Source organism: Diorhabda carinulata, chromosome X, assembly GCF_026250575.1.
Source record: "Diorhabda carinulata isolate Delta chromosome X, icDioCari1.1, whole genome shotgun sequence".
Taxonomy (NCBI): domain Eukaryota; kingdom Metazoa; phylum Arthropoda; class Insecta; order Coleoptera; family Chrysomelidae; genus Diorhabda; species Diorhabda carinulata.
In genome coordinates, this window is record NC_079472.1 from 25,998,152 (window position 1) to 26,021,211 (window position 23,060).

A 23,060-nucleotide genomic window follows, 5' to 3' on the forward strand; every position below is an offset into this window, starting at 1 on the left:
CAAGATATCTGGATACCCAACGCACTACTCGTTTTTTACCCTAACCGTCTAGGGCGCCCTCTAGGCGCGCAGTCCCGTTATTTAATAGCTAGACCTCGTATTAGCTTTTTAACGTAATGTAGATACAAATGTAATATTTGTAGATTCATGACGAGTTTTATAAGTGTAATACATAAAATCAACAAACTATATAATATTTAGTTCTCAATAGAAATCGCTTTAGGATTTAAAACAAAGCAATGACTTGAACCGTAATCCTTTTAGCATAAGAATTCAGTTTTATTAATTACAAATACAGCTTTATGTCTCCATTCATTCAAAGTAAATAAGCTTTATGATTCTATAGTAATATTCGAAATGCTATTATTATTATATTCATGCAGCGTTACAGTATCAAGAAAGATAATTATGAGGACGCAAAATAATTGTTCAGTTACGGAAAGTGATAATTTTGAAGTAAGTTTTTCGAGCAAAATTACGACTAAAAAATTTATGTTCAAAACTGTTTGGTACGTTGTAATTAGCGTCATCTAGGAGAAAGAAGAAGCTACCCTGTGTTTCAATTTTTAAATAAATGGAACAAACACAAATTTCATTAGAGGAGCAGTGTCATTATATCCATATTTATTTAAAATTACATTTGATTCTACAATTATTGTTACATCTATTAACAGTTTACCGTCCTCTCTATATATAGGGGAGCCTGTTATACTTTGAAACATTTCTTAGGAATTTCCACACAGAAAAAATTTGAATAAATCACTTATGTACCTTAGAACAACTCTCTTGTACCTTAAAACGCACAGTAAAGAAAATAACCGATTTAAAAGACGAGTTTATTAAGAACTTAAGAATTGTAAAAACTCTATATCAAAACAAAATTTTTTCTTTTATAAAAAATCTGTTCTAAATCATAAAAACCTTATTTTTTCAAACAAAATTCACACTCACACTTCCGCAAAAATAGCACTTATAATCTGCACTATCTTCGTCATCTATTGACACATAGGAAACACTATTTTCACTTTCGGAAGAGGTCTCCACTAACTGATATTTTTTTGCAGCTTTTGGTTCAATTTATTTGAACGGCAAAACTTTTGGAGTTAAATGTTTTCCCACATTCAGGTCTTTTGTTACCGATTTTATTTTTTTGCTCTTATTTCTTCTGATTTCATCCTTCTCTGGGATGTCGGTTGCTATCATTGTTTTTCCAGTCTTTCTTCCTCTCCTTGTGTTTTCCTGGCTAGTGCTTTTGGAAACAGCTGTCTTCTGTCGAAATAAAGAAGAAGAAGAAAATAAAGACTGAGTCTGTTTATGAGTAGTAGGAAGGTTGGGCTGTGGTACGTTATTTACCAAATCGCGATTTACGTAAGAACCCATAAAGTCATGATTTAAAAATATTTCCTGCGGCTTAACTCCAAATGGTGCAACTATTCAACTGTTCATCTTTTTGCTGGATCTTTATTACAAACAGCATCTAAGGCTTCTTTTAAGGTACTAGGATTTACTGGATCTCTCTTCTTACCAGTCTTGCAAAAAAAACGAACATTTGTCCAATCAATTAATTTCATAGCTTAGAGGTTATGTTCAAAATGCAAAAAAAATCTCAATTAAATATATGAATATCAAAATATTCACTTTTAAGACACTTTTTCACATTACTGCTACAAAGCGCAGCCGATTTACTGCAGAATACAGCTATGAAGATTAAATAGAGTTGCCAATTAAATCATTTATGGATTGATAGATGGAGGCACTGGTTTTAAATTTAAATCGTTTCAAGGTATACGATGTCCAAAGTACAACAGTCCCCCCTAGGAATTTTCTTAAAGAAGTAGTAATTATTTTGTTAATTACGTCACTGTAGAAAGGTGTGCATTCCGAATAAATTGTGAAGTAGTACAGAGTTTGCATCAGCTGAAATGTTCCGTATACTGTGACAAAATGATTTAAATACTATTTGTTTATTAGACTGTATAATAAAATAATGTGTTGCTTCATTCAGTTTACTTGAATGCAAAAAAATAAATTGAACTCGTAGATTTCAAACGATTATTTATCAAGTTTAATAAGATGTTAAATTTTTAGTATGAGCGAAATTATATGTTCTTACCAAATATTTAATATGTGTATTAAGTGTATTAGGTAAATTTTTTAATCTAGACATGTAATTACACGCAGATAAACGTTAATTTACCCCCCACTATACAGCAATAAAATTCATTTTAATCTGCAACCACTATTCAACCAGTTCAGTGACGAATTTGGTGATACAATTATAGAAATGGATAATAAAGCTACAGTAAGTACAATTGAATTCCATTGACACTGTACATATATACTAAAAAATTCATAAGGTGATTATCTGTATTAAATTATGGTGGTTTCTTTTTTGACCGTGGTCTTATGTACGGAATTCATCGGATTACTTCCTCAGCTTTTATGAGCTCTTCCAGTAAGACTGCAATTATTCACAATATAATTTATGTGTTTCGTAAAAACTTTGAGATTCGTTCGGCATTTAAGCCACTTTTTATTTATTCTCATGACTTGCACTTATCGAGGATAGTGATGTAAACCACAAGCCTCTAAATCATAAAAAAATAATCATTAGTGCTAATAAAGTTGTGTGTACAAAAATCAAAAATTCCTCAAGAACCATCGTTTTTTTTACTTGCTCGCTAGTCATGACATCCTATTGGATTTCGAACCATTGATGATAGAAATGATAAAATAAACTATGACCTTCCTTGTAGGGAGTGAAATTTACTCGAGCGCGTCAAATATTCAGATAGAATATATTCTAAAAATGTTTCTATTGAAAAGATTGTAGATCCAGATCGGAACATGTTAAATTTTTAAGCAAATGGTTTGAATTCATTTTTATTCGTATATTTCAAAAATATGATGACGTATGTATATCTTAATTTATCATTTACATTATCTATTGTATCTCTTTCTTTGCTTTGAAAGGTGCTTCTTATTTCCAGCTGATCTGTTAATCCCACTCCTTTCGAGAAGATGTGTTGGTTCTAGCTATCAAATGTCTTAATTTTCTATTTCATACGTCTCCAGATTTAATGCTCTGGAGCTTCGTAGTCTCGCAGACTTTGAGGAAATGCAGATAGAGCCCGATTCAATAAATCTCAGGTCTTATAAAGGGTTCATCCTCCCTATTGTTTGCTATATCTTCTTCCTTCATTTCGATGTATACCGGAACTCATTGTAGAATAACTCCGTTCTTTTTATCTAGCTCGTTGATCTCTTCTAGACATTCCCTAACCATTTTTTGACATTGGAACTTAGATCCCTAATGACTGCATGACAAAATTCTCATCTCTTGGTTGTGATAATTCTTTTTCTAATTGAACTGAACACTTTTTTCGATAGCATATATTTTTCCTTGAAAAATGTTTGTTGTACTTCTGAAGCTTTCAGAGTATTTGGGTCTGGGCCTGTACACTTCTATTCAAATTCTGTCGCTTTGGTACCGTCCATGTACCGTTTGATGAGATTTCTTGTTCATTTCTAATTTATTTTTTTTATTTAGTTTACTTCTTATTACTTTTTTTAAATTAAGCCTTTTCAAATATGACCTTGTGTGTGCGATGGGAGAAACCTTGTTTGTGGATTGTTTCCATGTTTCACAAAAAATTATTAAAGTATGAGTAGAAAGTAATATGGATTTGACAACTAAAGAAGAAAATTGGTAAATTTTCTATACTTATTTCTTTCAATAGAAACTTAAAGAACTAAGTAGCAAAATCAAAATATTTGATGTATTAATAGATACATTATTGAATTTTTTTGATGAAGATTTCAGTAACTGTTATTGTTATTTCCTGTTGTTTCTTGATTTCATTCTCAATTCAAACAACCCCACAGTAAAGTATCACTACTCCTTATTAAGCGACTTGGAAATGTCAGTTTCAGTGCATCGAAATATTAACAGCCATTCACATATTCATCAAATAGGGCGAAGTTCAGCTTACGGTTCACTGTTACAGTGTATAGTGTACTAAAATTGAAAACAGAGAGTTTAAAGGAGTTTTGTCAATTTTCAGTAGATGAGGATTGAGAGAAAAACAACTTTTAACATCATTCTGATAAACATATCTGTCATAACTGGAAAGTTTATTTTTCTAATTTATGGATCTAGCAAAGGGATTATAGGCATATATCATTATATCATTTTATCACAATCAATAAACAGTTTATTTATATTTATTTAGTAAAGAGTAAAACTTTATTTAATCCCTTTACATCATATGTTTTTTTTCAGATGTAGGAGTAATAAAATAATGTTAAAATATTTTTCAATGCTATTAACACATGAAGCACTTTTTTTTCATAAATAGTGTAAAAGTAGTTATTTACGTAACTAGTTATAAAAAGACTGATATTGTTTAACAAGCGTAGTATTTGCCAAAACGAGCGCCAGCGAGTTTAACATTATCGCATAACGTGTTTACGTACAACGATTGATCTAATTCCAGGCTTTTATAATATTTAATAAAATCTTCAATTACAATGAAAATAATGTTGTGGACTCAAATGGTGTTAGAAGTATTGTCACTATGGAAGCAAATAAAGAATTGTCAGAATAAGTCAAAACAAGACAGAAGTAATTACTTGAAATATCTTCAGATAGCGAATCAGACATTCCATATGAAGTAAGAGAGTCTGTAAATGGTGCAATGGGTAGTTTAATACCTGAAAATCAAGAACTAGATACACCCTGGTCTATCAAAAAAGAACATCAACGAAAAGGTACTCTTGCCTATTTTGAAAATTTAAAAACAATAAAAGCGTCGACTTTGTGGACTACATATTCAATGTTGAGATTTTAACTCATCGTGCGAAAAATTGTCGATAACAAGAAGTACACTGTGCTTTTGTCTTGGCTTAAGAAACGATAAACAGAATACCATGCAAGAAAATTGGCGATTTTGATGAAAGAGAATGTAGAAGGATTTGTAAAAGAGGCTAAAGACGAAATATTTCTATTTGCAAAAGTACGACTCAATTTACGTTATATTTATAATTTATTAATAAATAAATCTATTCCTTAGGTCACAATGATAGTAAGGATTGCGGTACCTTCAGAAACGCTGAACTTATATTCCTACGAGAAGACGTATTTGATGAAGGCACCTTTTTGAAAATTACAATTTCAGAAAGCAAACCACTCGTTATTCGCGAATTTGTGGTCACTGCTGGAAATATTGCTGGTGCCAATCTTGTTGGCCTCTCAAAAGTATAGAAATATTAGACCACCTGCTGTAAAACACAACAGATTTTTTGTGCGATATTATAATGGAAAATGTGGCATACAATCCGTGGACATGAATACCATTGGAAAATTACCAACAAAGATTGCTCAGTACCTGGGTATACCTAATGTTAAAGGATACTCGGGACATTGTTTCAGACGCTCGTCATCGTGTCTCCTGGCAGACTCAGAAGCGGACATTCTGAAAATAAAACAGCATGGAGGATGGAAATCCAACAGTATATCAGCCGAAGGCTATGTTGAGAGTTATTTAGAAAATAAGAGAAGAATTTCAGAAAACATGTATGCCAAACTCCTGGCATACATGTAATATCACAACTTCAAATGAAATTAATAATTGAAATAATAGATATATGAAGTTTATATACTGATAGCGCTTTAAATTGTTCAGACTTTGAGAAATTAGAGTCGTCTACCATTTCCAGAATACGAATCAAAAATGTATTTCCATTCACCAAATCATAAATATTGTTGAAACAACCAATAAGAATAAAAAATTTTGATAAATAAGGGTAGTGTGTGAGTCAAGTGTAATTCTCCACCTAGGACTTGTTTCTAAAAGTTAATACCATCAAATAATAAAGTCAACCTTTCTACAGAATAAACATAGAAATATACAAGAATTTTATAGCCTATAAAATCGTTTATTTGGCAATCGCTGTGAGGAAAGTTATTCATCTTAAATCCACAAAGAATTGGTGAATACATTGAGGTAATCTGCAGTATCATATACAGCTCCAATCGGTAACACACATACAAATTTAAACAAAAAGTCCATTTTGTATTGCAAGATTCATGTGTGCTTATGAGGCGAAGAGTTGAAAATCGTTAACGCTTCTTACCGTGTGGTACCTAATTTAATCACTGCAGGACTGAACAAGAACAAATTATCTGCACGATGGGTACAACAAATGTTAATAGATGCAGGAAAAGGAAGATTTCGTTATGATTAGTAACAATGGATGAGTCATGAGTCATGGAGCAATCACTATGATGTTCACCATCACCAAAAAAATTTAATATGCAGCTTTCAGCAGAGAAAGTCGTGCTAACAGTATTTTGGGAATACGGTTAGGCGTAATGTTAGTAGAATAATTTTAGGATCCACAATTACAGGTGCTCATCAATCCAATGGAGATCCAAAAGTACGTGAGGCAATAAAAGAAAAACGCCGAGGAGAGTTGGTCGATGGTGCTATCTTGCATCAGATTCACGCACTTAGGCACAGGTCTGCCATTGCAACAACCGTGATAAATTAGGTAGGCTGCGAGTTATTGGAGCATCCGCCATACTTTCCAGATTTACTTCCAGTGATTACCTGCTTTTCCAAAATTTAAAAACAGTTGCGTGGTAATCGATTTCCTTCGGATAATGAAGTTGAAGAGTCTTTCTTCGTCGTTGAGAAAATGTGTTAGCCTTAATGAAAAATAAAATTGGATCGAGGACGTATGAAGCCCTCTTATGTTGAATATACTTAGTATGTTTCGTAGTTTTCGCATCTCGACGTGTTCATTTACTGAAGTTAGTTAATATCTACTAGACAATTGTTATACCTGTTATACCTTCCAATCCAAATTTTAAGTAGAAAACAATCGATTCTTTTTCATATATAGTGTTTCTTAGATTAACATCTTATGTGGTTTTATTTAAATGCAACGGTAGAGTTTCCTCCGCCCTGTGCAGTGCAGTTTTGGAAAAAGTGATGTTATATTAAAAAGGCCTGTAAATTAGCCATAAAAGTCTACTCCATTCTTAGTTGGTTACTTCATTTGCACGTCACATGAGCTCGACTGCAGATGTTTTGGTAGAATTTTTTTTAAAGTATCCAGTGAGTTTTTCTCTAATTTTTTTTTCACAATTTTCACAATATTACGGATCACTTTAGCTATCAATAATGCAGAATTGTATTTTCTTTCCTCTAGAAGTGCTTGAAGCTTTTTTCTTTTGATTGTACGTGCGTGTCTGTTTCTTTAAATGAATCTGTTTTCGATTGAGACTTCAAAAGCTTCGCGGAAATATACCAGATTATTTCCACAGCTCTCTCCTTATAATAAATGAAGCCTAGCTTCATTCGAGGTATCGCAAACTGTCCAAAAACTGCTTCTAAATGCATTTCGGTATTTTTATACTGTTCAGAGACGATCAAGATCGAATTTTTTCGCTAATTTCTGGAATGAAAGTTATTCCGAAGCAATTCATTACGATTTTAAGACGTTTTTTTACTTATTAAGAAACTTGAAAAAGTGGTAATTATCACCACACACATTGCTAGACACACGGGAAAACCAAGATACTTAAACCGTATCGCTTATCAATACGCCTTCACTATGACCAATTTGTAAGCTCTGTTTGCTAATTTTATCATTAATTATATAATCTAAATTATACAAGGTAACTTAACTGAATTGAATGTTTTAATTAGTTGAAAATTACATGGAAAAAATAATTCATTAACTTGAACAAACGATTTATCTATATATCTTTATATTTATTTAGGATGATGATAATAAATTAACTGAAAGGTCTCAATGGGGTAACGAGCTGGAATTCTTGATGTCATGCATAGCAATGTCGGTAGGACTTGGAAATGTTTGGCGATTTCCATTTATAGCTAATGAGAATGGAGGTGGAGCTTTCCTTATACCGTATATTATCGTTTTGACGGTAATTGCAAGACCCATGTACTATATGGAAATGACTGTAGGACAGTTCACAAGTAGAGGACCAGTTAAAACGTATTCCAAACTGTCACCTGTACTTAAAGGTAATCTTTACAAATTGATAAATTTTATAGAAATAATAGAAATAAACTATTTATTTTAATACTTTTCAGGCATAGGTATTACTCATATCATAGGATCAACTTGTGTTGCCTCATACTATTGCATCCTGATGGCAATCACATTATGTTATTTGATCAACTCCTTCACAAGTAACTTCCCATGGGCAACATGCTCTTCAGATTGGGATGAATATTTAAGACAACGAAATTTGACATGCGTCGATACTAAGAGTACATTATCAAATCATTCAGGAAGGAACACTATCAGCTCATCGGAATTATATTATCGGTAAAAAGATATTATTACCCTATACAAAATAAGATAAAAATGAATTAATTTAATTAGGTACAAGGAGCAATGTGTGCTAAAAATCAATGCAATAACAATTCTAGAAAAGAAGTTGTCTGCATAATTTTGCGTTACATCATCCATATCTCTTGAATAGTTACATAACCTGGGTATCAGTCAATAAACCACAGCAACCAAACACATCTTTTAACAGAAGCCTGGGCTACAATAAACCAAATACTTAATTATATCCTGGGTTTGAGTAGGGGTTTAAAGGCTATAGCTTGTAGTGTGTCGTTAAGGATTTGTTGGATAGTTCCCAGACTACAATTTTTCATGTTTACACGAAAATAAAACTACGTCAAATTACAAGACAATTGTATTTCCGATAAGAGTTTTGACATGAGCTTTGTTATTATTGATCATAAATGTCACGAATGATACATGAGCATCTTTTTAATAGCTTTCAATTCTGATTAATAACACATGTCAAACAATTATTTTTATAAAGCTAATGTCTTCCGAATAATAAAGAAAATGTTCAAAAAGTCCTAATACTGGCAACTTTTCAATAATATGTTCCTCAGATCCTCTTTTATTTCCAGGTAGTAAAATTTTTGAAGCGATATCACATTGGGTTGTATTCCTAAGCAGAAAGATTTTGTGGTGTGGGTTTTTTATTCTTCAATTTCTTAAGTTTTAAAGTGAATATTCCGTGTAGTCAAGGAAACGATAAAAATGGCAATTGTGTCTTAGAAGTTTAAAAAAAAACTTTTTTCTACGACCGTGCGTTTTAACCCGCTTTCCCGCACGCATTTTAGTTTTGAAAGTGTCACTTTCCCGCACATGTTACTACAGGTAAATAAATAGAAATTTACGAAGTGACCAAAGTGACCAAAGTGACCAAAGTGCAATCTTCTTCTAAATTAAACCACATTAAACCGAATCCGATACAATAATATTAATGGATTTATCCGACGAAGAACTTCCCGAAGCCATTTTGAAGGCTGCAAATGAAACTAATTCCGAGCTGTTACCTGCCAAATGACTTAAAACCATTGCCGTCACCATCATCTTTATGCGACCTGCAATCGATACCATCCTCATCGACGTCATCTACCAGTTAAAACCAAATAACTCCACTGGACCGGCAATTCTTACTAGTCTACAGAATGCAACAAATTGTGTTTTCAATATTAATATTTATAATAATTAGTAGTTTTTAGTTAAAGTTGTGTATATTATTATGTTTGTTGGAAGAAAATAATTTTAGAAAAATGGGTTGGTATACTTTTTTGTATATACGGTCGTAGAAAAAATAATGTTCCTAACGCATGCTTAAAGTGTCTTTCCCGCACTTGACCGCTTGCCCGAACTCCGCTCCGCGTCGTTCGGGACAACTGCAGTCGCGTGCGGGAAAGTATCACTTTCCGAACTTGTTAGGAAAATAACTATTTTTTGACCATTCTCTGAAAAAGACAATTCTACTTTTCTTATCTGAAATCAAAACAAACAGCTTGACATTGGTTCACTGGATGGAAGGGAAGAGAAGAAGTATTCTTTTTGTAGTTCCAATGGTATGGCATCATCACCCATCAAATATATTAGTAACATTAGAGGATATTCCAAAAATGAAAAACACAACATCGAATATCCAAATTTGCAATCTACTATAAAACCTGTTTCTTACCTTCACCTCACCTGTTTTGGAAAATAATAGAAATAATAACGATTTTTCAGGCTTCAAGGAACAGTGTACCACACTGATGCCAGTTACGTTATCGGAACTTCTTGGTTTCCGTTTAAAGGAGTAGAAACGAAAATTACAACTTTTTGAAGAAAATATTCCGTATTTACCACATTTTATAATATGGATAGTTCGTTATTCGCCTATACTGATATCAATAGTTCAATGCAGTAACTCGATATCTAGCATTTTCTTCTTATGAATGGAGCTTGTTTATAGAATCATCGCAATATAGTTCAAAAGCTGTGTTATTATATAATGATAATTTGAAAGAATCTATATCATTTGCCCATTCAGTGAAAATAATCCTCTTAAAAAAAATGAACTACAACCACTACAAGTGAAATATATATATGTGGTAATTTAAAAGTTATTGCAATTTTAGTGGGACTTTAGGGAGGATTAACGAAATGTTATTATTGTTTTCTTTATTTGCTGCATAGTCGAGAAGTCAATGAACACTATATGAGGCATATTTAGCTGGAAAGTTTCGAGTTTCAACCAAAATCTCAAAATTTATGTGCTTCTTGTAGACCAAAAAATGTCCTTCTCCCAACTAAGTGACGCCAAGTTAAAAATTGATATTTGCAATTATTTAAATTATTTTTTATTTTAAATCATTTGAAACTACGAACTGCTAATTAATGAGCTTATGCGACAAAATTCAGGAGGTGATTACTCCTATGAAAGTGATGAGTAGAGTGAAAGGTTTCACCAAAATATCAGAATAATAAAAATTCGTTATTAAAGGCGATAGGATCCGGCCATGATGAAAAAGGAAATGTATTACAAATACATATATTTCATTTGTTTTATTAGTTTAATATCAATTATACAAGTACAGTCGATACGAAATGTTTAAAAAGTTGTAAAGTCATTTTACAAAATAAATATTAAACGTAATAAACAACCTTACGTGTTACAGCTATTTTTTGACCATTTTCGTTTTTAGATAGATTCATTGTATTACGGTATGCTAATCAATTTTATGTTACAACAAAAAAAATTTGATAAATATTATTGAGAGTTTTAAGTTTGTTTAATTTTTTTTGTTTTAGGAGAGAAATTCTAAAACAGAAAGATGATATAAGTGATGGTATTGGTTTCCCTGATTGGAAATTAACTTTATTCCTATTATTATCCTGGTTCGTTACATTTTTAATATCATCTAGAGGTGTGAGAAGTTCGGGTAAAGCTGCCTACTTCTTGGCTATCTTTCCTTATATAATTATGTTAACCCTATTAGTCAGAGCTGTAACTTTACCTGGAGCATTGGACGGAATGTTATATTTTATAGAAACTGATTTTTCAAAATTGCTGGAGGCTAAAGTAAGTAACTACAATTAGAACACAATATTGTCTTGAGTATTCATGACTCTATTGGACTAGCGACAACATGCTATAACAATTCTTCTTCTACTAATAGGAACATTCTTGTTAATTTGCATTTTAATCAGTTTTTGTTCTAAACTATAAATTTTCATTCATCCGTTATTTTAATAGTCTAGTTAGTCTTCTGCTGTTTATTTTTACATGAATATGCGTGCAAATCTGTCCACACTAATTCTGTCAATGTGTATGCTCTGCTATTCATTTGTCTTTTTCCCAATGTTATTCGTCTCATCGGCGGTCAACTTTTGTTTTTGTTTTTTATTTTCTGTTCCTCTTTTATTGATAGGTTAATAAGCTGTTACCCATATTATTAATACATTCATGAAACTACTAAACGTGCTCTTATTTTTGTGATTTTTTCCTATCTGAGTAGAGTTTATCGGCGTTTATTATAATAAACTTTATTTTTCCAGTTATGATTAGGCTTCTGCACACTTTTGCGTGCATATACACATCACGTGATCCCCACTCTCAAAACCCTTAAGGCGGATTCACACCAACGGGAACAGTCAGATCAGGTCACGGTCAGAGACAGTCAAGTCAAGATCGCTGCCTCGAGATCTCAATAAGAGTGTTCTCACTGGCGGACACTACCGTACCGTGCAGCGATGACCATAACCTGATCTGACTGTGCCCATTGGTGTGAATCCGCTTTTACAATTCATAATAGCTGAGATCTCAGCTAGTTCACAATATTGAAGTAATTTACCTGGACCTGGATAAGTTGACGTATTAATACTGTTTCACTTAGTAGATGTTAATTCCAATAAATTTATCTTGTCTTTTAAACCAGCAGTCGCGAAGAAAGAGTAAACATAAGAATAACTCATCTTATCATACTATAACATAAAAAATATTCCGAATATTTCGATTTTGAAATGAACAAACTGGACAAACCCTGGTTCTCATCTTTAAGTTCTATGTAGTCTTTATGGTTGTGGAATAAAAAAACTTCCAGGTTAAGACTATGGTATTTCTAATTATTTTGAAGATTTTTACTCTTGTGAAGTAGATGCTAAAGGTTTTAATTGAAACCAGACGTGGAGATATCCAAACTGTCTAAGAAATGTCCTGTTTTACGCAATAAGAATCTCCCTGAGCTATGACAATCATGTTGTCTCATTCACAGTATAACAGTAAAACTTAAAAGGAGGGTAATACATCTATTCCAGAGTTATTTTTGCCAAACAACTATTAGCTTCTTGAACACAAATGGTAACAAATACAACATGCAGAATTCGAAAGAGTAAGTCGTTACCATTTTGTAGTGAAAATGAAGAACTGGTGTAAAGTTATATGATCGCGTAACTTCTCATATTCATCGGCTTAAAACAATGCAAACCAATTGATTGGCGCCTTTTTAATCACAGATGTAAAAGAAGTTTGAAAATGCATCTAATAGAATAACTTTATATTGGTCTAGGTTTGGTATGCAGCAGTCACTCAGTGTTTCTTTTCATTAAATATTGGATTTGGGAACATAATTACTCTTGCATCTTATAATAAATTCAATCATAACATAAATCGGTGAGTACAAATAAAAGTTATTAATTTTTGCTCTATAGATAAGTATTTCGACAATACATATGTGCCAGAATTGGAAAAAAATTAATATCGCTGGTGTGACACATTAGATAAGTACAATTTTTGTTCAAGTGAAGTGAAGACTGAAAGTACAATTTGACATACTTAATACATTTGTCAACTAAAAACACATATTTCACCTTCAAATTTTGAAGTACCAAATCTGTTAACTATATTTACAACGTTACGCCACACCTGGTACTAAAATAGGTTTTCATTTAAGGCCCTCACCATTTTGAATCTTCTAAAATAATTTTAAATTCCAAAAAAGTATCAATGTCTCAGTGTCTGATTGCTAAAAAATATGATAAATAGATAAAAGAAGTCGTTAGGCATTAGAAAAAGGAAGAACTTTCATTTAATTTTCTAGTAATACTTTCGATTCCAGACATAGTGACAATTAAGTAAATTTATTGTAACCATTAGACATTAGCTGAATGCTTAATATTTCACTATTTGTGGCACATGTAACTTGAGTGGAAGCTATTTTGTGTGGCAAGACTCATGGGAATAAAGGAAAAAAATTGAAATTTGTATCATAAAATATTTGACGTGCTCGTTACAGACTGTTACATAAGTGGCTTCATTTTCAAATGGAAGCAATGGACAAAAACAAAAGAAGTTGCTGCTGCGATGATTTTATCTTTTTTCCAGTAAATGAATCATATACGATACATCAACATGGGATTTTGTTTCTAGTTGAAAAAGGTTAAATAAAAGCTCATGTAAATTGAAATCTACTAATGCTTAAATATAATATAGTAACCTTGGAAATTGTTTAGTTTAGAAAGTGAATGAAATGATTTGAAAGTGGTTGTGAATCATTTAAGGACGAGGAAGTTATTTAAAACAGATAAAGATGTGTAAAAATGAAAAAAACTATTCCCCAACAAAACAAATAAAAATATGGTTATTGTTTTTGTTTTCGATTGTAGGGGCATAGTGCGATCCGGGTATCAACAGAAACAACTATAAACCCTAAATATTACAAGGTAGTCTTAAAACGACAATATCTCGAAACGACTTTCTTCTTCATCATGATAACTATCTGTGCCACAAATTGCCTGTTTTCGGCCGCCAAAAGTCTTCCATGCGTCTCTGGGTCCCACTGAAAAATAAATGTTTTAAAAGGGAAACGTTGCAACACAAGTTCTGATGTTAAAAAAAAAACAAAAGAGATCAGATGAAAGCCATTCGGAAAGAAGTATTCCGAAAATGCATTATTCTGCAATTGGACTCTCCAAGCACAGTACTTCGAAAGAAATAAATTTAAATTTTATATTTCAACTTTTCATTTTTTTTTTAATACAATCATTGAATACTGATTCAGAGTTCTTAAAATTACAATATTCCTATTTTATGTCTGATTTCTCGCATGCCACCTTAGAAAGAGCTAAACGTTGGTCCGTGTCGTTGACACTTGAGGCAGGATAAGGGACGATTATGTTTATAAAAGAGTTACGCCTTTTCTTATTTAACAAAAGCATACTAATGGAATCTTGAAAATGAAAAAATTATCCTCGATTTATCTGTATTGAAGGAATTACTTTTTGACAGACATGACTTGATGTTGATAAAGATTATTTTGGATATCTCATCAAATAATTATTTATATTTGTTGTTGTTGATATTTAAACCGTAGTTGAGTCTCGATCCTTAATCATAGATTCAAACGAAATTTATTATGAAGACAATTGTTAAAAAGTAGATTCCTTCACTATGTCCTGTTTTTTCATATTTGGCTACTTATGAGCAGTGGTGGATTTACAGATTTTCTGCCTCTAGGCTATTCATCTTTTGCCACCTCTACAACTTCTAAATTTCGATAGCTTAGTTCATAATAGGTTTCTTGTTTTTTTTTAATAAGTATTTATTTTTGTTCAGAGTTTATTTTATCCCTATGACATTACGCAATACGGTGGCCTTACTGAAATATTTAAACTACCTAGAAAATTTTTGAATTTTCAATAATTTTTTTCTCTATAAATATTGATCAAAAATTTAAAAAAAGTTCTGTATAAACTATCCAAAACTATTTTGTTCTCAAAACCCTATTTTTTTAATAACATTTTTTAAGGCCGTTGTCTTACACCATGACAAACTGTCTAGCAATAACATTTCTACTTTATAATTTGAGAACTGAGGTTTGTGGAAGATCCTTGATTATTTTAACGGCAAAAAATTGTTAGATTATTTTTTTGCATTGATAAAAAAAATTATGAAATTGATTTGATAATTTACTAATTATACCACCGATAATATTATTATCAATGAAAAATTATAACTAAATAATTTGTGAAAATAATTAAATTTCAATTATAATATCAGATCGCTGTTGCAATATTCTAAAAAATTGTTATCAAAAGGGGGGCGCTCAATATGGTGCAAGACATTGCATGCAATTTCTTGATCAAGATCTAAATATTGCCTGAATAAATATTCCACGTCGTTTGACACCATACATATCTCTTGTAATCTAAACTAATTTCTAACTTCAAATTTCATTTAATATTTTATGATTGGTTAAAATTAACCTAAAAAAGATGAGTAAAGTAAATAGGAAATAAGTGGTCAGTGGATCACTGGCAATAATTATATCTGCGGCTACCTTGTTTTTTGAAGCCTGATGAAAAGTTTGTTTCCTTAGCCAAAAGTAACTAGGTAATATCCTAGAAATGCAGCTTGCACACAATAAAAAACTGAACTTCATCTGTACATGCTTTCAATCAAGAAATATTCCGTCACTTTGTCTTGCATCATGTGTTCGTGTAGAGACGTTTTATTATTTAGTATACCGCATAATATATAATATTATATATCAATTTGTAGTATTGATTTACATTTATTTCTGTCTCATCTTCTCCGTGTGAACAATTTTTTTTTATTTTGTGAATCGAAAAGGCTACAGCCTAATCAGCCTGCTGGTGAATCCACCACTGCTTATGAAATAAGGGGAGGACGGATCGGTTTTGAATAATCAACAAATCTATTTCCATATAAATCATATAGAATAATGTAATCATCTGATTTTATTTAGTGATGCTCTCATTGTAACAACTCTGGATACATTTACTTCTTTATTTTCTGGTATCACTATTTTTGGTATTCTGGGAAATCTAGCTCTTGAATTGGGTATTCCTCCAAGTGAAGTGGTTTCTCCTGGTGGAGGTGCCGGTATAGCTTTCATATCTTACCCAGATGCTCTCTCCAAGTTCACATTTGCACCTTGGGTACGTAAAAATGACTTTTATAGTTAGTATAGACTCACTATCTATTAGTTCCTGTACAATCATTTGCTGGTTATTGATATTTCACCTATTTTTTTCTAAGAATGATTACCAATTAAGGATAGAAACAATCAATAAATTGAGACAAAAGACAACACGACCAGCTAAAGTGTTTACAATAAAACAATAATAGTTCTATTAACATAATTAGTTACTGCAAAGCATTGTAACAAATTATATTTTATGGCTTTTCAAATACCACTGTGTATGTTTGAATAATATTCATGGAGAAAAATATTATCGCCTATAAATAACGTCTAGACAAACCTTATAGATATTGATTTCCAACATATACAATGTATTTCTTTATTAAACAATATTAATGTTTATTACCATATTTATTTTAGTTGTTTGCTATTGCTTTTTTCGTCATGCTTTTCGTTTTGGGTATTGGAAGTTTGGCAGCCTTGCACGTAAATTTGAACAGCCTATTCAAAGACGCCTTTCCAAATGTAGCAGATTGGAAGATATCAGGTTGTACTGCTCTCTGCCTCTTTCTTGTTGGTCTTATCTATACCACACCGGTGAGTATTGCAATATCAACAATTTAGTATTTCTTTGGCTCTATTCAAAATGAAATAAAAAATTTTGTGAATTTTTTTAAAGTAATAGAGATACGAGGGTCAGCACACTTTTTACTAGAATTGTTAGTAACTTTTGTCAGGAAGTATCAGAATAAAGAGTAGTTTAACCCTCTATTTTGTTGTTTTCAAATTTAAAGATAAAGATAATATTTTAATTAAATTATTTTAATGTAGCGTTTTTCACAGTCATGCCGGAGAAGAATCAAGATTCGTTCAAGATTTCTTCTATGAATTGATGTACATAAACTTTTTCTACCATAATAAAAGTATTAAGCAGAAATTTCTTTATCAAAATAGGAGATGCAAGCCAATATTACAAATTAATCTAGAAAAAATGTCTAGTATTGAAATCAAAAGTGACATTTTTTCAATGTATAATTAAAATTCAGTTTTCATTGAATACTTTCAATTGAAAAAAGTTCATAAATATTATATAATTGACATTAAGAGAATGAACTAACTAGATTTTTCCAACATTAGAAATTCGAGCGTATTTTTTTTTATATATCAATGATATTGGGCCCGAAGTCAGAAAAACTAAAGTAAGTGCCATACTTTAGAGTCAGTTGTACAAGGGTTTACTTTTAAGTTCTCACAAAAAGTGGAACAGAAGCGAACAAGCTCCATTTTTGCTACGCTCAAACTAAATCTAGAAACATTCTTTTCTCTGTGTAACTGGGTATCTTAGAAACATGGTGTTGAAAGTCTTCAAAAGCTTCTTGTGGTGATGAAAATTGCTGTCCGCACATCTTTTGCTTGATACTGGAGAACGAGAAAAAGTTAGTAAGTGATAAATCGGGTGAATAAGGGTAATGATAAATCAGTTCGATGTTTTTTCCCACAAACATTCAGTTGTTTGACGTGCTTTATAGGAGAAGATATTGTCTTGATGAAGAATGATGCAACTTTTTTGTTCATGTTTGACAATAACAAGTCACAAATACAGTAGTGTCACAATTCGATAGCGCTACCTATTGTTCGATTGTAAAAACTTAAAAGTCAACCTCGTATCTACAAAAAATTACAAAAACTTTTTGATAAAAAAATAAGAAAGTAGAAAATTAATTCCTAAATAGTCAACCAATAATATAAAGACGTATATGGATTGGAACGAAGTCTTCGCCAACTAATTTATGAACGTGATTATTGTGGAATTGTGGCAATGAAGAACGAAAATGTACTCTTCTAGGTATATATTCCAGACTTTCGAAAAACTATGTATTCATAATCAGGGAATTTATTAATCGAGAATTGCGGTATTACAAATTTTCTAGGAAATATTAAATTCATCTAATTCAAAAAACAATTTTCAAAATTTCGATATTTAATATTGTTGTATTACCGTAATTTCTCGATTAATTCCCTGATGATGGATATATAGTATTCGAAAGCTTGGAATATATATTAAAAAGACACAACTTTTTTTTTGGCTAATGATTCGACAAAGATTGAATTACAACTTATCTGAAGAGCATTTTTTTATTGGGAATGTGGCAAAATTAACATTAATATATTCCGATCTTTCGGATACTTATGTTTCCAACGTCCGCTACTGAAATTATGGTTAAGTACAATATAAAAATATACAACAATAATCAGTTAAAATTCGGCGGTTTCAAATTATGTTATTTCTTCTAAAAACATTAAATTCATGGATTTCAAAATCCAATATTCAAATTGACGCTTGATATATTTTGATAAAGATTGAAAGTAATCGAAATGTCAAAATTTTTATCGTCTCACAAAAATTATGAAAAAAACTTATTTTAAAACGGAAGATGCCTAAAATTAAGACGATTCAGAAGCATAAGTTGAAAATCGTATTTATCTTTTTACATCATTTTGGGTTAATTAGATATTATTTCTATTTCTATTACAGGGTGGACAATATGTTTTAGACCTAGCCGATTTTTTTGGAGGAACTTTCGTCATATTCACAGGAGCTCTCTGTGAAATTTTCGTGATTTTATATCTTTATGGTGAGCTGAAATATTGCAAACAGCAAATATGACCTAAATAATTTCTAGGTGTAGAAAATCTATGTATTGATTTGGAATTTATGACGAAGAGAATAGCGGGGCTATACTGGAGGATAACTTGGCTAGTTATACCAATTTTGCTTCTCATAATTTTTGTTTATTTTGTGGTTACGTTAGAACCTCTAGTTTATGGTATTGATAGTTTACCTGTTCCCATAGGACTCAAAGGTAAGTATTCATAGAATAAAGAGAAAAAATTACTCGGAATTAGATCATGAAATATATGGGAGGCGGTTAAGAAATTCTCAGATCACCTACTGAAAGATTATTCATTGGCAAATTTATCACTGTCTTGTTTAAGCAGATTTATTAAAGTAAAACTGAATTCTTAGATATTTTTTAACAGATAACCTAAATATACTTTAATAAAATGCAACACTTACTTCTTAAATATGAGAATTTTGACTATTTTGTAAGTTTTAAACACTTTAAGTAATGAGCGCTTTCTAGCGCTTTAATTTATGAATACACCTTAACTTCGATTTGTCTTCTGATGAAGGTGAAGTGAATTAAAACTGATAGTCACTCACATGTTTATTTACAAACCTCTGTGAATGACTGAATAACAGCTTAATTAATAACTTCAATAAATTCAAATATTTCATCAATCATGTGTAGTTGTACTCTTTGAAGGTTGAAATGAAAAAGTGTATCTTATGGTACGGTTTGTTTTAAGAAGGAAGTTCGAATACTTATGTATATAGCTCTAAATTTTTGACTAAACAAGACCAGCCTTTCCAAAAAAAGTGTTCTAAGGATCGTACGTGAGCATTTAAATATGACCAAAATTAGTACAAGGTGGGTACCTCGAATTCTCAGCACAGTGGAAAAGCAACGCCGAGTAGAATGTTGTAAGCGATTTTTAGAGTTTTGTCGCGAGGAACAAGAAAATAAAATCCAATCAATTGTACCGGGTGATAAAACTATGGTCTTTTACTATGATGCGATATCTAAAATAGACTTTATGGAGTAGCATCGGAAAGAAAAGCCCGTTTCAAAAAAGATCAAGGTGACGAAAAGTACCAAAAAAATGATGGCTACAATGTGTTTATACTGCGAGGGTATCCTTTCGATTCACTTTAAGGAATCAAATCCAACCGTAATCGTCCATATGATTCTGACTTACTAACGCAGTTGTGTCAAAAAATTATCAAAAATAAGTTGAAATTTTTGGAACCGTTAGTGATATCCTTACTGATTACACTACTACCATACCAACACTCACAATAACACTATCTCAAGCGTGTTTCAATTACCAAGTTATCGTCTTTAGAAACCGATGTATACCGCGGCAAAACCTGCAGAGTTGCGCGCTTGCTTTATGACAATGCTCCAATCCATACTGCTTTGCTTTCCAAAGCTACTGTACACGCCCGTGGCCTCTCAGAGATTGAACACTAACCATATAGCCCTGATCTGATCGTCCGACTGTTTTATGTTTGCAAAGGTGAAGGCGGAGTTAAGCGGTAAAAGATTTAACAGCGACAATTACATTAAACAGGATGTGTACGAACATTTTAACTCTAAAGATGCATCAAATTTTGATAGTGGCATAGAAGCTTTAGTTAGACGTTCTGAAAAGTGTGAAATAGAGGGAGAATGTATTGAAACATAATCCCAGGTTTTTTATTTATGGCTTTTCATTCTAAATTAGGTTAATAACTCAATGTTCGCCATTGGCGTAACTAATTTTTATTATTTTTATAGTATTTGGTTGGGGCATAGTGACTGTCATGGTAGTACAAATGATTGGATATTTACTCTATTACCTGTATAAAAATTGGAAATATCCAGGAATACAGGTAATTTTTTGTGATTATTGTTTATACGAAATGTACCTTTCATATTATTATAAGTGGTATATTCCACTTAACACCTGAAATGCTCACTCTCAAGGCCGCTTGACATGATGCAAGACAACATGCAATGCAATGCAAGACGCAATATTTCTCAAAATCTCGATTATCGATTTGGCGCCATTTTTTGCGTGCAAGCTGCAATTCTGTCCATCAGGCTCCAAAAGCTAGACAGCAACAGATATCATTATTGCCAGTTATTCACTGACCACTTTCTTCTTGTTCATTTGACTTGAGGCCGCTTGATATGATGGAAGACAACGTGCAATGCAATGCAAGACGCAATATTTCTCAAAATCTCGATTATCGATTTGGCGCCATTTTTTGCGTGCAAGCTGCAATTCTGTCCATCATGCTCCAAAAGCTAGACAGCAACAGATATCATTATTGCCAGTTATTCACTGACCACTTTCTTCTTGTTCATTTGACTTGAGGCCGCTTGATATGATGGAAGACAACGTGCAATGCAATGCAAGACGCAATATTTCTCAAAATCTCGATTATCGATTTGGCGCCATTTTTTGCGTGCAAGCTGCAATTCTGTCCATCAGGCTCCAAAAGCTAGACAGCAACAGATATCATTATTGCCAGTTATTCACTGACCACTTTCTTCTTGTTCATTTGACTTGAGGCCGCTTGATATGATGGAAGACAACGTGCAATGCAATGCAAGACGCAATATTTCTTGATCAAAAGCATGCGCAGATGAGGTTCAGCTAATTTTTTCATGCCAGATTTCGCACTTGCAATTTTATCGATTAAGTGTCATTTTTATAGAGTCAAAGTTTCAATTTTATAGAGAAATAAGTTTCTATACTACTTATATTACGTTTTATTTTCCTCGGGAGTTTTTTATATGTTTCTTCATCTATTTTAAACTAATTTTTTTATGTTTTCTCGTCTAATTCTCTAGCTAAACTGTCCATCAAACTCCAAAAGCAAGGCAGAGGCAGATATAATTATTGCCAGTGTTCGAGGCTAGGAAATTGTTTACTTTCACTTTTAGAATTCTGATTACTGGCAACCATAATGCAATAGTAAGAGACTTGCATAATGCATAATAATCTTGCAAGGATTCGCATGCAATTTCTTTCATGTCTTGCATCATGTCAAGCGGCCTTCACGCTTGCTGAAATTCCCGTTTCACTAACGTAGAACACAGGCATTATAAAATGCACATGTGCACATGATAAACTTGGTAGGAAACAAGTACATACTTTGGATTATACATGTTGGCACCGTTTGTCAGTCACAGTGAGGATTTTGTTCAATAAAATTTTAACTTTATGCAATCATTGTATATATACCACTTTTTATTTAAATTTTAACATCAGAGAAGTTTTTGTTTTCCTAAAAATATGATTTTAGAAATTTACGAAAACATTTTCGACGGAAACTTATGGACCTGATGGTGTAGAGCGAACTAATGCATGGAAGGAGTTTAAACAGGAGAAAAAATTACAACAGAAAGCTGTAAACGATTCATTGATCAAGAGGAAATTGAAAATATTATTAGGAAAGTAACTAATTCAATGTTCGATTAATTTTTGTATTATAATTATTACATACTATAAGAGTAGCAGTTTTGTATTTTTTCGTAATTTGAAAACTTCACGTTCAAGACGTTCGACAAAGATTTTTGCAAAATACTAGTAACTTACCAAAATTGCAGTAGGAAAATTAACAATTTATAGATTGTATGAGTGTGAATGAATATGAATTATTGCAAAAGGGTCAGCAGTAACCATGAATCGTTGAACTTAAACTATTATTCAATAAAAATAAATTTTTCTCTTAGTATTTCTATGTTCAAGTTAAAATTATATTATAAAAAGCCGTAATGAACACCACCCCTGTGTTAGGTTAGTAGGAGTCACCTGATACCCGTTCTGATACCTAAATATAGTTTAAAGCTATAAATGATTGGTCCAATAAGCGGCCGGTTTCAGCCTAACTAGCAAAGGCAATGGTTTTTAATTTTATTTATAATTAAAATTCGGATTTTCAAGAATTATAGTTTCAAATTTTGATTTGAAGTACAGTCTTCGTTAAATTATTTATGCAAATATCTGTAATAAATTCTCCTCTAATCATGAGTGACAGTAATTGAGACTCAGATTTTTTGTTCGACAATATTACATCCGAGAGTGAAAGTGAAAATTTTACTAGTAGTGATGAAATTTTATCAGACCTTAGTAACACTTCAT

General features: G+C 31.8%; 1 protein-coding gene across 2 annotated transcripts; it reads left to right on the forward strand.

The window, feature by feature from the left end:
• The first annotated feature begins 379 nt into the window (after positions 1 to 379).
• Positions 380 to 22,432, forward strand: LOC130901923 (sodium-dependent nutrient amino acid transporter 1-like). Of its 2 annotated transcripts, none has more exons than XM_057813619.1 (11): positions 380 to 456; positions 7,790 to 8,057; positions 8,127 to 8,364; positions 11,170 to 11,440; positions 12,927 to 13,030; positions 16,125 to 16,317; positions 16,722 to 16,898; positions 18,838 to 18,937; positions 18,986 to 19,165; positions 20,705 to 20,799; positions 22,222 to 22,432. In XM_057813619.1, exons 1-11 carry the CDS (start codon positions 409 to 411, stop codon positions 22,375 to 22,377), a joined length of 1,830 nt encoding a protein of 609 aa, XP_057669602.1. In that variant the 5' UTR covers positions 380 to 408; the 3' UTR covers positions 22,378 to 22,432. The 2 variants fall into 2 exon arrangements, with proteins under 2 accessions (XP_057669602.1, XP_057669603.1); XM_057813620.1 differs by lacking the exon at positions 380 to 456 and adding an exon at positions 2,215 to 2,302.
• Positions 22,433 to 23,060: the final 628 nt, after the last annotated feature.

Bases quoted from the DNA above. Each gene is read 5' to 3' on its own strand.
- LOC130901923 (XM_057813619.1), top strand. From the start codon at position 409: ATGAGGACGCAAAATAATTGTTCAGTTACGGAAAGTGATAATTTTGAA. The intron at 8,365-11,169 runs GTAAAAAGATAT...TTTTTGTTTTAG, and splicing joins TCATCGGAATTATATTATCG to GAGAGAAATTCTAAAACAGA. The intron at 20,800-22,221 runs GTAATTTTTTGT...ATATGATTTTAG, and splicing joins GGAAATATCCAGGAATACAG to AAATTTACGAAAACATTTTC.